Source organism: Chroicocephalus ridibundus, chromosome 1 (genome assembly GCF_963924245.1).
Source record: "Chroicocephalus ridibundus chromosome 1, bChrRid1.1, whole genome shotgun sequence".
NCBI lineage: Eukaryota > Metazoa > Chordata > Aves > Charadriiformes > Laridae > Chroicocephalus > Chroicocephalus ridibundus.
In genome coordinates, this window is record NC_086284.1 from 126,254,159 (window position 1) to 126,270,677 (window position 16,519).

Consider the following 16,519-nt stretch of genomic DNA (forward strand, 5'->3'; position numbering starts at 1 on the left):
CGCACCATGTCCCCGGCTCTCCCTGTGATTTGAAAACAGCTTTTCCCATTCCTCTCCATTTTTCCCACCTGCAGCAAAAGCCCACAAAAGCGTGAAAGCAGCAACGTATTTGTCACTGATCTACATCGCTATTCAACCACGGCTCCATTGCAGGGAGTACATTATAATCCATGGTGTGGCTCCCCCAGTCTCACCTCAAAGACAGGCATTTCCTCCAGGTTGACGAACTCCTAAACTGTCCGTATTAAAATGGATGCATTGCATACCTGCTAGCATCAGGTAATCGTTTCCTAAGTCTCCCTTAGATGCCCTGAAGCCACTGGCTGAGCAGCTCCCCCCAGCATCTCATACTTACTGCACAAAAAAGAGAAAACAAAACGTGAGCGAAGTATCGGAATCACCGTCTCTCACTTTTTAGCCAAAGTGTTTCATCACGCTCCATCATCTTAGTTAGACGTCTTTTATTTTAGCACTCCCCTGAAAGTCCTCAATAAGACAGGCAAGATTAAAAAAAACACGAAACATTAAACTCAGGAGGATGCTGCTCTTGATCTTACCCACAAAAACTATGTCCCGGCTTTGCTTTTACTCAGCCCGCAGTGCTGTTTCCACCTGCAGTACAGCTCAGCCTACCTAGGGTAAAAAATTTTCAGCCCTGTTTGCTCTACTAAGTACCAAACTTTGTTCTGAAACTCGTTGCTGTATCTGATAACACTGTGTGTACTTCACAAAGCATTAATAACGAATGGGACTGGGCACACAGGCGCATCCGCACACACACATACACACGCAGAGCACTGACCTCGCAAAAATAAGCCTGGGGGTGCCGTCTTTAACACAATTTATTCACAGGAAAATAATCTCTTTCCATTTGTAGCATTCAAAATTTCACTTGAAACAACTGTAAGGATGTCTTCAACATAGAGGTGGCACTCTAAAGGCATATAAAACTTAAGACAAGTGGTAAATAAAATATGTATTTACCGATCTCAAAAACAGATGTTGAGCTTGGTATGTTCTTAAAAATCAGACTCCACTTAAAAGTTAAGGTATTTATACTACCTCCCAGGACATTGTTAAAAAGGAAAGCATGACACGTGAAACAAGAGGTACCACACACTAATTATTAAACAACAAAGTCGTGATTCTGTATTATTATCACTAATACAGTCACTGGAAATGTCATTTAGTGATATCTTTTAGGCACTCTCAGATTCTTATTTAGTGCAATAGTTTGTGACCTTCCTTATGAAGTCGTATCGCCATACTTCCCTTAATTATTACAGCAGAGGAAAAAATAACTTTCCCAGCAGAAAAGAAAACAAACAAAACCCCTAAAAGACCGAGACAAACAGAGCTTTCAGCCCTGCCTGTTCCATGCGTACTTTGTTACCTTAGAGCTGGGTCTTTCTGATGGTGCAGCATTTTGAGGGGGGTGGCAGATAAAAGGCAGGAGCACCGATGCCGTAAGATGCTGCCATCTCGAAATGCAGCAGGCTGCTGGAGAACAGGACAGAGGAAGAAGGGATGAGATCATCTGACTCAGCCATTGGTACAGGAAGAAAATTCATGGGAGACACTAATTACCTATATAGTTACACCATTACCAGACATGGAAATAAAACTGGCAGCACCCTGGGATTCAAAATTTGCCAGCTTGTCTGCTGTGATAAAAAAAAAAAATAGGGTAGCTTTTATAGGGAAGTTTCAGTGCAGAGCCTTCACTTTCAGGAAGGACAAAAATGGGAAAAGAAAACCTTAATAGCAGCTCCTTCTCAGAAAAGATCTAGGGTATTTGGAGTTAGCATTATTGCTTTTGTCAAAAAGGCCCAAGGCAAATCTTTGGTATTGCAAAACGCCTGTGAAAACGCGTGCCCCGATACAACAGACACTGTGATCTGTGGCCGTTACTGAGAAACGCACTACGTATAGTTATTGTTGCCTGCATGAAGTTAAGTTAGTCTAAAAGCGGTGCCTGTCCTCAAGGCAAAGTAGCAGAAACGACCGTGTGAAGTGGGTGACGAAGCAGGGCTCGTGTACACAGAATCCCAAAAAACCATCTTGGGGCGGGGAGGGGAGAGGGACGGCGGGAGGAATTAATCACTTGGCTCACTGCTTATTATTGAAGAGAAAAGCTACTGGCCTGTAGGCTGTGCTTTTCTAAAAAAAAAAAAAAAAACCAACAAAAAAACCCCAAAGAAAACAAAAAACCAAACCAAACCAAACCAACGAAAAAAACCCCAACCCAGTATCCTGTGGTTTATCAACAGCATCAACTCTTGGCTCAGGCCCGAGCGAGCAGGTCTGGCTCTAAACGTTACTCAGCCATGCTGTGACAGCAGCCTCAGCAAGTCATGGATTTAACATCCCTGCAGGAGCACGGAAGTGGGAGAAAAATATCCCTGGGAGTACTGCTTAGTTTCAGAGAGAAGTCAAGTCTGTCATACAAATGGGGAGGCTTATTAAGAACTAATAAAAAGGAGCAGCTGGTAAGGATAAATGCTTGTAGATAGCATATTAAATGCATTGAGAATATCAAACACATTACTCAAAATTAAAAAAAAAAAATCTTAAGGAGATCAAAAAAGCTGACGTGGTAAAAAAGGAATAAAGGAGTCTACTTTAACTAAAAAGAGTTTGGGGGATGCCATTTGTTTGCCATGAAGGCTTTTTTCCAATTATTTTGTTTGGATTCTAACTAGAGCAGAACAACTCCCCCCCTTAAAAAAATAGAAAGAAAAATGTTTCCTAGAAAATTAAGGCAAGGAATCAGTTTAGATTAGTGGGAAGAGGAAACAAAGCAGAGAAAATAACCACATCCTCAGAAGCACAGCTCCCCACCCACCTCCTGCCCACAGGGGCAGGGGTGGAGAAGCAACCAGGCATCGAGAGGAGAGGGAAATGCAACAGCTCTCTTGGAAAAAATTCCTCACGGTCAGCACGCAGTGAGATGTTCCATGGATGCAGCTGGATGCCTGGTGGAAGCCCATGGGAGAGCTGGCTCTGGGAGCCACCGTGAGTTTCAAGGGGGAAGAGGTAGCCCTCCACTTCTGCCTGGCTCTGCTCTCCACAGCCTGAAACCTACCAAGGACTTCTGCGCAAAGAGAGCTCAGACAGCACCATGACTGCTGTGAAAAGCCTTACCCCAGCACTCTTTTTTCCACGTGGAATCGCTACTGTCAGTAGTCTAAATCACTGCAGGTCTGTGGCTGCAGAGTCACATACAAACCTCAAACCGTTTTAATTAACTGAAATAATGACAAGAAATAAATGCTGGTAGAACTAAGGACAGTAATATCACTGTTTGCTGGTGCAAAACCCCACCTGTTTGTATTCAGACTTTTGAGCAAAGACTTCCTCAAAGGCTCAGAAATGTGCATTTAAAAAAAAAAAAAAAGGAAATAAAAATAACTGAGCAAGAGGCAAGAGCCCTTCTGCCACCTTGGGTGGAAATTCTAGTTTCCTCCATTTCCACCAGTCACTTGCTCCAGTGTCCCTCATGCTCTCACCTGCCTCCCTGCACAGGGCTAGCCAAGGGGCCAACCCCTGTGGCAGATGGGCCCCATGGCACAGTTTGTCCCTTGCTGGGCACACACCTGGTTCTTTCCCCAGCCCCGATTTTTATGAAATCCAGTGTTATTTCAGATAGGTCCAATTTGCTTGAAATGGACCAAAGCTCAGGAGTCATTAGGTGAAAATACCATGTGAGAGCATAAAGCCCCCTCCCCTCTGGCTGTGGGTCCCCTCCAAATCACACCGCACTCACTGATTTCCAAAAGGCAGAGCTAAGGGGACCAAAAAGGGCAATGAAAACTAGGGGAAGGTGGTGGTGTTTTGTGTATTATTTTTTTGGGGGGTTTTCTGTTGTTGTTTTTTTTAAATACCTATTGAACTCTTCAAGAGAAATAGGAAAAAAGAAAGATGACGTCAATGCTTATTCCTCTACGTTGCTGCAAAGACAATGTGTTAGTACTCCCGTAATCCCCAGCTTCTGAAAAATACAAATATTGTGCTCTTGCCCCACTAGAGGTTTGTGTTCGTATTTTCATTGTTTGCACTGCTCCTAAACATGCTAAAGCTCCCTATATTGTTTTATTAAAAAGCAGCAAAGGGGTTTTGTGCCAGCTATACTTTTTTTTCAAGTGGACTTCTTTATGCTTTCTTTAGGTGTGATTGATAAGATAACCACAAGATTTTCAAATAAACCTGCCACAATTAAAAAATACACACTCTGAGAGAATTAGAACAGCAGCATACTACTACTTCTTCTTTGGCATTTGTCAAGGCCATTCCCAGAGAGATTTAACTTATTCAGCAGGATTGTTCCAGACAAACCAATCCAGGAAACATAAACATCCTATTAAATGTTTCAATTAAAATCAAAAGTAAGTTGCCACCACTAAATGATACAGTCACATCCTTTAAACCTAAACGTCAAGCTAGGAGAGGTAAACAGAAGCCAAATGATAATTCAGCTGAGGTACATCTTGGGTACTCCCTAGCACACTCTGCTGCTGAAGATGGGAACATTCATTGCTCATATTGATACAGTTCAAAGGTGGAATCGCATTACAGTATCTGAGAAAGGAGACTTATCTGGTTCAGAAATATACACCTCAATTCTTGGTGAACAAACCGAAAGATACATGTGATCCTGTCCTGGAGATCTGGGAATCCAAACATTGGCTCTAAATTTAAACTTGGGTGTGAACACCTCTGTCGCAGCTCACGTTTCTGTTGTGGTCTGGGGGGAAGCAGCTGACACACAGGTAGTGAGGACAACTCTTCAGTCTTCATAACTCCTCTTTTCTATATCAAGTCACCAACGGTAAAATTTATTGGACGCACAGCACAGGGAGTATGGTTTTCCATCAACTGAGTAAAACACCAGCATTGTCAATACCAACGTCTCCACGAATCAGACCAAAGGGTCTTCACCTTCGGCAAAGGCAGGCAGCAGTTCAGGGTCGATGGTCAGTGCAGAAGCTGCGGCTTCTTTGCTGAAGATGGACATCCCCTCCTCGGTAGGGCAGACGAGAACCTGTACGCTCTCTATGTTCCCCCTTCTCCCAAACACACAGTAATGATTTATAGGCATTGTTTTACAGCCATTTTTATACTACAAGACAGACATTCAAGACTTTACATCCATCTACTAATTAAACACTGTGGTCTCAGTCTCTTGACAGTGTAACTCTTTTGAAGGACAACAAGAGAAACAAAAGTATTCCAGAGAAGTAATCATTTGGAAAGAGTTCTTGCTGATAAATAAGTGATGTGCATCACATTTTTATATATCCCTGATACTTTCAGCTGAAAGTTTCATGGTTTACCGTTATTAAATAGCTCCACAGAAATTCAGTTAACTGTGTTTGCAATAGTCCATTACCCTCAGGCTTAGAAGAAGCTTCTGTCTTGGTGAGGTTTCTGTGCTCCTTTTTAAACAATAAACAGTTATGCTGCACTTAAAAAATAAAAATACCATACAAAAAATAAATTTTTTTCAGATCTTGAAAATAGTAATTTTTCTTTGTATCTTCCATTCAGCTTTCACGTCAAATTGACCACAAAGTTCTTGTCTATAAGCTGCTTCAAAAACTTCTGCTCAGCGTTGATGTTGTGGTATTCATTCTAAAGAGATGCAAGGGAACAATGAAGAAAGTTAAATTCAAGTTATTACCAGAAGCATCACTTCACTGTTCTTTCCCTTTAATTACCTGTGATACTTGGAAGACGCTAAGAATAGGAAAGCTCTGGGGAAAAGACAGTCTCCCACGAAAACAGGTGAGTGACTATTGCTCAAAACTAGATTAGATTTTCCATTAGGACACAAGCCAAAAGGGATGATCCTTCAGTGGCAAGAATGGGTGAGACATGGCCTCGCTAAGTCCTTCTATTACTAACTCTCCCACCTCCTCCTCCATGCTTAGAGGGAAAAGCTCCATAACCACATTTACAGCACAAGCAGTCAGAAAATGACTAATTCTCAAAGCAGGTTCTGGAAAAGCACACATCAGGCATCTGTAAATTGGGTGCGTCCTGCCAATCAGTTTCAACAAGCCAAAACCAACCCACTTTCTGTGCTGTATCCAGATGTTTGTGAAGGACAGCACAAGGGAAGTAAGTTCACTGACAATCTTAGACACTGAATGCAGTAAATTAAAATGAATATGATGCAAATACTGCATTAGGCATATAACAGTATAATATTTATGACTTAATGCCACTAAAGAACTAATGATAAGTGGTTTGTTTGGTTTTTAAAGTTTCAAGATTTTAGGAAACATACAGATGTCTGTCTATTCAACTAGCGATTGACCTTACCCAAGTTTGGTATACATTGCAAAAAAAGCACCTGCAGAGAATAGCCTCAAAATGAAGGCGAGTTCAGTATTAGAGGAAAGTTATCTCAGAGCAGCAGGCACCTGGGAGTCCTCAGAGACATGAGAGCCTTCTATAGGCATTGCCCTTATCCTTCCTCTTCAGGAGAGGGAGGAGGAGAGAAAACGGTCCCCACATGCACTGGCTATACACATGGAAGAGAAAACTGTTCACACTGAGGTAAAGGGCTGAGGTGGAGTTGCTCAGAGTACAGAGATGAAGACAAGAGCAGAGACATAAAGCAGGGGCATGACTGTAGCAAAGCAGGAGGGAGGAGAAAGCATCCCTGATGTCTGCCAACCTCCTGCTGCTCCCTCTCCTGGTGAGTTGTAGCTTCCCCCTGGAAACCGTTCCTTCTCTTCCTACATGCTTTGCTTCCCTGCTTTCAATTTCTGAAATTCGGTTCTTTTCCTAACTGCAAGTTTGTAGGTCTTAACTCCTTCCATTTCCCTTTGTTGCCTTTTTTTTTTTTTAAATAAGTTTGTCAACTATAACAATTGTACAAGTAGCTGCCAAGGAAAAAGTGCAAAAAGAAACAATGCTATTCATGTTCTGACAGTAATAGCAAATATACCTCCATCAGCAAGAGCTGCATAGCCTGAGGATAACACCAGCAAAGTAAAACAGAACATTTAGATGTACATATGGAATGGAAGGCTCCAAGGAGACCTTTTAATGGCCTTCCAGTACCTAAAGGGGGCCTACAAGAAAGATGGGGAGGGACTCTTTATCAGGGAGTGTAGTGATAGGATGAGCGTAATGGTTTTAAAGTGAAAGAGGGTAGATTTAGATTAGATATTAGGAAGAAATTCTTTACTGTGAGGGTGGTGAGGCACTGGAAGAGGTTTCCCAGAGAAGTTCCATCCCTGGAAGTGCTCAAGGCCAGGTTGAATGGGGCTTTGAGCAGCCTGGTCTAGTGGGAGGTGTCCCTGCCCATGGCAGAGGGGCTAGAACTAGATGATTTTAAGGTCCTGTCCAACTCTAACTGTTCTGTGATTCTGTATCTCATGCAGAAATTGCAGAATATGGTGTAGCACAAGGGACACAAATATCATTATCCACATTTTTCAGAAAAAAAAGCAGAGAGGAAGAGATTCAAGCAATGTTAACCCATGAGTAGCTGAACCCAGCTATATTTCTCTCAGCATAAACAAGTGTTTTTTACCTGTATCATCTGAGACATCGTGTCATTGCCGTAGTAGTGCAAAGAACTGTTTCTGTCACTGAAATCGTACTTGAAGCCTGCCAGGTGAACTTCATGGCATATGTGAAATGCCAGTGTAATGGCAATTAGCCCCGTTGTTGGATGCTTGGGTTTCTAAAATGAAACACAAAGAGCACGCATACATAAATAACTGGCAGTTTGATAGAACGGCAAACCTAAAAAGGTGGCACGGGGAAATCAGCCAGCATGGCTCTTCTACGGACATTTGGTTTTGTAGTTTGATCCCCTTGTGTCTCCTAAGGAGTGAGGTACCGCCTGCAGATTTTCCATGACTGGGGTGTCTGCCATGTTGGCCTTACCCAGGATTCTCCAGTTTCTAGGCAGGGCTGAGCCCATACTGTAGAGCCCTTCCATCAGCACAGGCATCAGGAAGGTCTCCCCATCCCTCTGCTCAGCAACCTACTTTCATGAAACTGGTCAGACTTTAATATATTGGAGACCATTTCACCCTGTTAAATTTGACTGAATTAGCAGACGTGTTCAGAATTTTCTAGATTATGGACATCCAGGGGGACAGAATAACATGACATGCCTCAAATCTTCATAACACCAAGATAAAAAAAAGCATAAATGCTACTGCTGCGTAAATTTGGCTGCATTTGAACTTTTTCAAAGCAGGGAAATTCCAGAAGAACATGGCTTTAGACCTTCCCCCACTATTTCCACTAGAAGAAAACAAACTGTAGATAAAATTGCTTGTTTCTCCCTACAGTGAGATAGCTCAGAAGGTAAAGGCAATGTGAAATATCAAGAGCTGGCCATAAACAGGTTTTAACTGTGCAAAATTAAGAGCATTAATAATGCATTAATTAGCATTTCTTACAACAGCACAGAACAACTCATTGCAACCATCTGTCCTATCTTGTGATCAAGTACATGACTGCTTTAGCAGCAGCAGCTAAAGTGATCTGGGGAAGTAAATGAGGCATGGTTCGTAGAGAGCACTGAACTCTTTCATTAGACCAACAGATGAAGCTAAGAGGAAAAAACACCCCCAGAAATACACAAAAATTTCAGGCACTAATGCCCTTCTTAACTAAAATAACAATTTTCTCAGAGACCAAACGAGCTACACATTCATCAGCTGCAATCAAACCTCAAACTGAGCATAAAATCACATGCTTTTCTGAACTCTTACCCAATGCTCAGTTCATTTGCCTCTGAAAACAAAGCAGACAAACCAGTACTGGGCAACTTTGTGCAGAGAGGCAGCAGATGCACTCGATGACACCGAAAAATATTTCTTTGTATCGTATGATAAAAGAACAAATCCCCAGGAAGAAGTTACTAACATCAGCTCTGTAAGCCTAATTAAGGTCACAGAATTGAACTATCACCTTCTATGTAGAATTTTTTTTGTGTCTTTATGCAACTCTTTGAGTACTCCAGCAATAATATCAACTTCAAATGCATGCTGTTGCCCAGGGCTCCTGCCAGTTCGCAAAACTAACTTTCTGCCCTGAGGGGCCAGTATCATAAACTTAGCAGTGACTCTGTTACAATGTCCATACTAAACAGGACCCAAATGTTATGGTGGGAATGCTACATGTCAGGATTAGTGCTATTTCAAATATCAGGAACATCACAACTTGCAACTAGCTCTGTTTACCTTTGGCTATCATAAAGTTAGCTTCAGAAGTACATACTAAAAAAAAAAAAGCAAAACTACTTTTAAAATGTATTGTCACACTAGCGCCCTAGCAATACCCAGATACCCTTGGCCTGTAATGAAGTTTGTTCAACCAGTCACGTTTCGTGGGAATAGGCGCAGCTCTGGAACGACTCCGCAACACTTTGCGACTTCAGTGCTGCTGGGGCAGCACATCTGATTTTACAGCTGTTCTCCTGCCTCTGCTAACACCATCACAGTTGCTAACAAAGAAACAGAAACGCTCGCTGGACTACGCATAAACGCACACACAGGGAAGGTGAGATCGGCTTAATGGAAAAAGCAGAGACACCAGGGAACGCAACAGCCGTCTTCGGCATCTCCCGCAGGCAGAGGGGGCTGAAGCACAGGACAGCAAAGGCAGCGCTGGCCCTTCCCTAGGGATGCACTACCGGGACAGAAGGCTCCAAAGCGGGTCCTGCAAAAGGCCACCCTGCCAACAGGAACCCCCCGAGGCATGACCTGCAGCTCAACCAAGCTGCTTACACACCAGCTGTGCCAGCGTGACTGCAGATGTGCAGGCTCCCAGCCACAGCCTGCCTTGGAGATGGAAGGGAAAGTGTGGACAATCACACCAGAGCTTGACCACTGCTGCTAAACCACCAGGATGGAGCAAGTGGCAGAAAGGGGCTCCAAGCACGCACACACTCTGTCACAGCTTTGGGCAGGGGCACCCAGTGAGCATGAGAGGAACAGAAATCACGTGCATTACCCAAAGCGACTGAAGGGTCTGTGCCTCCATACCAGCTCCAGGACACCGTGCACATCTGTTTGGGTCACTGACAACACTGGTCTTACTTTTACCCTGACTGAGAGGGGACTGCAGGAAAAGACAGGAGGGATTTCTGGAGCCATGGAGGCCACAGATGTTCTGTGGCCCTTTAGGAGATCATTATACGCCCAACTACTATGCTGCTTTCTTCCCACCCTCAGCTGAAGAGCTGAAATGCCATGGAGACCCAGCAAGCATGCAGCCAAACTGGGTATTCCAGTTTGAGAGTTAATAAGGGAGAGGAAAAAGCCACTATCAGGTTTAAGAAGAAATTTCAAAAAAAAAAAAAAAAGGCACCAAAACACCCAAAAGCAAAAGACTCTCAACTCCCTCAAGTATTAGAAAGATTAAATCAGAAAAAAAATTGTGGTAGGTACTCCACAGTGACAGCCTGTCAAATGTTTCCACGTGTGTCAGTTGGCTGATCCTGATGAATCAGCTCTGTGCAACAACGTGACCCCAGGGAACCGTATTTGTGTTAAACAGCATGTGGTCAGTCCCGACCGCGCAAGGGAGGTCTCCAGCTTGCAGCCTTACCTTTCATCAGAAACATTCTTCAGTCATAAACTGACAGTTAAAATGTATTTTTATGTCCAAATTGTTGGTTAACTCATTACAATGTTTGGCATCAAATCAGTAAGCACAAGAATGCTGCTAGACATATGTCATTAGCGTGGGGCTGGAATATCCTGTATGGTCCCTAGCCCCTACCCAACGCCAGCAGAGTGAAATTGCAGCACTATTAGAATTACTGGGTTGCTGGGTTTTGTTTGTTTGGTGTGGGGGTTTTTTTTGGCATTCTGCTTTAGTCGGGGGAGTTTGGTTTTGGTTTTTGGTTGGTTGGGTGTTTTTGTATGTTTTGTTGTTTGGTTGGGTTTTTTTTGTTTTGGGTTTTTTTTGTTTGTTTTTTAAGAAAAACTATAAAACACCCTACATTTAATAGTTTAAGACTTCTTAATATTTCCAGAGGCTCTTTGGATTTGCCATGTTTCAATGCTTGTCTGCTTTTCCCAATTTCGTAGAAGGCACTATGTCTGTCTGCAAAAGCAGTCTCATTTAATACTAATTATAGAATCCATAAAAAGAGATTTTTGGCATACGCGGCTACCCACTCACTTTCCGGATTCCATTTTCCCATCTTTTTTGAGCACCACCTAAATGCAAACTACTGCACTGTGAACCTAAAAGACGTTCTTAACATAGTCCACTATAATAAAGAGATAATTACCTCTGAGTACATGTTTGGTTACAACAAAACTAAAAGGCCAGAAGAAAAAGCCTACCTCCTTCTTAGGAAACCTTGTTGGGAAATTAAGCCATTCATAAGCCGTTTTTCTGGTGATGCTGGGATCAAGAATCCTGATTTGACTAGATTTGTATATCATGTTCAGAGCCGGTTTCTTCCAAAAGCCTTTAGCACTCTGTAACAGGCAAGCAAATACACATTTCAGCAGCTTTTGGTTTTAGTTTTTGTAGCAACTCTAACCACAGTAAAATCCAAGGGCAGGACATTGAGGAAGAAGAGGAGTATTGAACCTCCCAAAGTTCAACAAAAACATGTGCCAAATTGTACTCCTGCAACAGGATAACCCACTGCAGCAGCAGAGGTTGGGGCAGCTGTCTGGAAAACAGCTCTGCATAAAGGTCTCTGATAGACAACACGCACCAGTGGTGTGCCTGGAGGCACTAAGTGCTCATTATGTGCTTGGCCACATTAATAAAAGCAAAGGGAACAGGTAGACAGAAGTTATCCTTCTCAAGTACTTTGTACTGTGCCTTTCTGTGATCTCACAAATGCTGCTTTGGGCTCCCCGCTGTGCAAGAGAGTGTCAAACTGGGGCAAGCTCAGCAGAAGGCCGCTAAAACAGCTGAGGGGCCAGAGCACAGAGCAAACAAGAAGGGGCTAAGGAGGCTGGGTTTGCTGAACTCAACTTCAACTACCTGGTAGGGGTTTACAAAAAGAGACAGGATCAAACTACTCAGAGGTGTACAGTAAAAAGATGAGTAAAAATTCTTTCCTGTGAGGGTGCTACAGCATTGAAAGAGAGGTTGTAGAGATATCCTTAGAAATACTCAAAACTTACCTGGACAATGCCCTGAGAACCTGGTATGGCTTTGAACTTGGCCTTGTTTTCTTTCAACAAGGTTTCAGACTAAAGACCTCAAGAGAGAGGTCTCTTCAAACACTATTGTGCAATTTCACCAAGTGGGCAAGATAAAATAATCTGGGAAATGGCTGTAGCGTGCATGTCAGAATATGAAACAGTACTAGGAAGAGGATAAAAAGGTATTTCCTCTTGGAAAACTGCTTTGGGAAGAGGAATTAACCAAACATGCGTGTCAGAAAGAGGACTGACTAGGAAATCCAGTGCTCCCCCCAGCTAGGAGGAAGGACTGAGGTTAAAAGCAAACCAGGTATTTCACATGAGAGATGCGGAGCAAGCTGAGCCAAAGCGCACCAAAAATTAAACTCACTATTTTCTGACCACCCAGGATCTCCCAAAGCCACTTCAAGTCACGTGGTTTGAAGACGATGAGAACAACAGTTGTATTAGGGTCGTAGTGGATCGGATCTGAGAAGATGGATTCTGGGTAAGAAAGGCGGAAAGTCGTCCTCCTCCCAACATCCTCTTCGTACCCTATAACAGGGCCATTATTCATTCTGCAGAGGACAGACACAGAGACAGCAATGACTACCCCACCCACGTGCTTACTGTGCGGTGGCTGGCACATACACTAGTCTGCGGGGCAGACAACGTGTCCAGGTACAGGAGGGTTTAGCAGCCTAGCATTTACTTATCACATTACATGGCAGACGAACAATTATCAGGTGCACTCACCCTCTAACTCAGAGGGATCAAGCACATACGGGAACTTGGCCAAAGTGGTTTAGAAAACAATTGCACGATTGCTTATCGCGTGTCACTTGAGCAGAAGGCCTTCTGATTTGGCTCAAACACAGAAACTGGAGAAGACCAAAGAGAATATCTGGCTTGGAGAATTACCCATTGCTCCATTCATGCTACTAGATGATCCAAGTCATACAGAAGGCAATTCAAGAATGTTTTAATACTCTTCACTGTCTACAGCAGGGACAGGTATTATGACTGTGTACCGGATGCTGATAAATCTTTGTGCTTGCTTTTTTTGTTTGGGGGGTTTTGGGTGTTGGTTTTGGGGTGGGTTGTGTTGTTTGGTTTTGGGTTTTTTTTTGTTTGTTTGGTTGGGTTTTTTTTTTTTAATATTACTTGCACAGCTGCTACTGCTTTGGGATTAACAGATTAATAAGCAGTGAGCAGGTGGGTCAGGTCCCTCTGCTCTGAAGCGTTAGAGGGGCTGTGTTGCAGTTTTTGCCTGGTGGGTGTGTTGCATGTTCTTTGGAGAATTCAGGCAGTCTCTGTACGCTCCATTCCTGCCAACGTGACTGACTGCTCAGAATACGAGGCACACTGCTTAGGAGCACATGTTTGCAAAACAAGGTATGCAGACAAGGAAATATTTCAAAGTTTTATCAGCAGTTGTCATTAAATACAGAATGCAAACACCACTTCTTTGTTCATTCATAGATGTGTACTATATTTCTGAAACAGTTTTGAATTTAGAGTTGTTTTTAAATGTGTGACACCAGTCTATATAAAGATTTCCATTTTAAGAAGAGTAGGTAGATCTACAAGGAGCCCAAATACTTCAAATGGCTTAAAAATAATCCATGGAGCTTCCTTGCATCATTATACTACAGTGAAAGTAAGTGCGAAGTGGGCAGGGTTTTTTTTGTGTGTAAAGCACAAAGTTGTCAGGCAAGTAAATTTTCCTAAGAACAGGGATATTACCTGGATTGCTTTCTATAGTTTTAAGTTTATAAGAGAAGCTACAACTGAAGAATTGCATGTATCCACTTCTACCTTATCAGTATGTTTTCAAATGCATGTCAAACTCCAGGCTTTGTATACAACTTTTTCAAGCAGTTCCTGAAGACTGAAACACTATTACTACAGTGAGCACGAGGACTGATGGCAAAGTAACAAAATCAAGATTTTGTTCAGTGTTCAACACAAAGCTGAAGCAGACAAACTGCAACGGCAGCTCAGGTTCAGGCATACAATCTGACGGGGTATTTACCATCTCAATTCCTGTAACAGAGAAACTGATTTACTTTTTTCTTAATGCGCAGCAAATTCTTTTATAACTAGCCAAATAGTCCATTTTCAGTTTGCTTGGCATTTGAGCTTTCCGACAGCCTGTTCCTCTCTGACACTTCCCATTTGCCTAGTCCAGATGCCTCTTCTTCAGACCGCAGCATCCTCTGGTCGGTTGAGGCATCTCAAACTTCCAAGATGAACTAACATGCTTGAGAACAAGGGGCAGACATCGGCATCACCCTCCACCTGACAGGTCCCTTGAGATGGACTTGCCCAGCAAACGTTACATTTAATCCACTCCAAAAAAAAGCATATCCCGGCACAGGGGTAAGACAGGTGTGGTGCGGAAGGCAAGAAGAAGGGCTGCCCAAGATGCTGGCTCACAGCGAGGGGCACATGCAGGGCTCTGGGCTGTATCGTGCTTGAACCCATCCCCAACAGCAGCATCCTGCACGTGTGTATCTGTACACAAGGCAGACTGACCCCCCCAGTGATCCTTCCTCCTCTGCGTCAATCAGTCTGTATAATACAACACTGATCCTTTTTTCACCTTTTTTTTTTTTTTAAATGAAGGCTGTGGCAAAGTAAGTAAAACAGGAAGTTTTATACATTTTCATTTGTATAACAACTCAACTCCAAAGCTACTGGCTGACAGCAAAAGTTTGTTAATTCTTTGCACATACATAAAATGAAAAGGAGACACCATTTACCTTATTATCACGTCATAAGAGTCAATTTTCTCCCCTAATGTCTTATTTCGAAGTACTCCTCCATTACCAACCACAACACACCGTCGACAGGCAATGCTGTGGGGAGCAAGCAGAACTTTTAATACACACAACATCCCTTGCTTCGTATTGTTATTAATGATATACTTGCATTTAGCTGCCTTATTTACTAACTGAGGTCCTCTATCTTTTACACTCCTTGGCCCCTACAGAGGGGTCTCAATCCCGTATCACACACTAATGCTGCTTTCTAAAAATGCAGCTGCGTTATTTCAGGGACTGCCAAAATCAGGAAATGGCTCCTTTCACATAAAACTATTTTTACACATGTCCTTTTTCTAGTGGTTTGCTGTTTAAGATCCTCTAACCAGTTGATGATATGGGTGCCATTAGATAAATTGTTTTCCACAATGCTTCAAACTTGTCCCAGTCTGGGGGTATACCAACCACGACAGTACATCTGGAAAAACTAACTGAAATTAAGGTGGTTCTGCAACATTGTACAACTCCACAACTCTAGAGATCTCCAACATAAGCTAAAGCAGCAAGATTTAGGTTCACAATTTATCTGTCAGGCCTCGGAACTGCACATGGGAAAAACCTTACCCCAATGACACATGTGATGGCTTTTCAAATGAATATATTCATGTTGATTTTTTCTCCCTCTACTTAGAAAGTGCTGTCTAAACATGTAAAGTGCATGCTGTCATGACATAACAGGAGAGATATGCTTGCTTAAAAGTTGCATTCTCATATGACTACATTGAAATTAGACATTACCAAGTATATAAAACACTGTGAACTACAAATTAGCTCTTATGCTACATCCATTCAAAATAGTAACTACTTTCAAATTTAGAATATATTCAGGGTTAAAAAGCACCCAAAAAAGGTATTATGCAAATACACACTTATGAAAGTAAATTCTAGTGGTAAGATTTTTCCAAGTAATCCTAGGTTTTCTACGTGTGTCTTTTGCTCTCTATTGTCTTATTTCAATGTTAGTAAGATGTGTGCTTTGCTTAAAAAAAGCACAGACAGGCTTGCTGGTGTTTTACTCAGGAAATTTTGCCTCTTTAAGGAAGGTTTACAACCAACATATAAGATTGCAAACTCCTCCTTACAGAACAACCACATCATTTTTTCTTGTAAAAATGCTTCTTTATTTAGAGCAAAAGCTGTTCAACTTGGGCTGCAGCAAGAACAATGGCAAAACAAAAACGTTGGTATTTTCTTCAGACACAAACAGGCTCTCAGCTTACTGAGGATGAGCCGCCTCCCAACATCCTGCTCCCACAGTTCTTCAAATAAGAAAAAGGTTCTATGCCACTTCTTACCGTAGGGGACCCCAGAACGGTGTCCCAAGGGATACTATAATCTGTATTAAATGCCCAGTGTGATACTTCAAGCAGACTAATTAACACCTTTCTCACCAGATAGTCCACCCTGTTTTTTCCAGCTGAGGAGAGCTGAATGAAAGCAACCTGTTCCAGTCGAGACTGACTGACACTTCAATGTACGAAGCAGTTCTCCATAATTCTTACAGAATTGTTAATGCAATTATGCTGTACTGCATGTGGGCTAGGGAAAAGAAACTGGACCCCA

General features: G+C 42.5%; 1 protein-coding gene across 18 annotated transcripts in view; it reads right to left on the bottom strand.

Annotated features, from left to right (window-relative positions):
* Positions 1–829: 829 nt before the first annotated feature.
* The window catches only part of ST3GAL6 (ST3 beta-galactoside alpha-2,3-sialyltransferase 6), a 47,886-nt gene continuing 32,196 nt past the window's right edge, over positions 830–16,519 (bottom strand). For 13 of the 18 annotated variants that reach the window (XM_063350469.1, XM_063350545.1, XM_063350533.1 and 10 more), the window contains 5 exons: positions 14,897–14,992; positions 12,523–12,709; positions 11,331–11,468; positions 7,547–7,699; positions 830–5,631 (listed from right to left, as the gene is read on the bottom strand). In XM_063350469.1, coding sequence (XP_063206539.1) covers positions 5,551–5,631; positions 7,547–7,699; positions 11,331–11,468; positions 12,523–12,709; positions 14,897–14,992 — 655 coding nt within the window. In that variant the 3' untranslated portion in view covers positions 830–5,550. Of the gene's footprint in view, positions 5,632–7,546; positions 7,700–9,987; positions 10,096–11,330; positions 11,469–12,522; positions 12,710–14,896; positions 14,993–16,519 lie in introns of all 18 variants that reach the window. The other 5 variants (XM_063350563.1, XM_063350526.1, XM_063350445.1 and 2 more) reach the window with 3 other exon arrangements.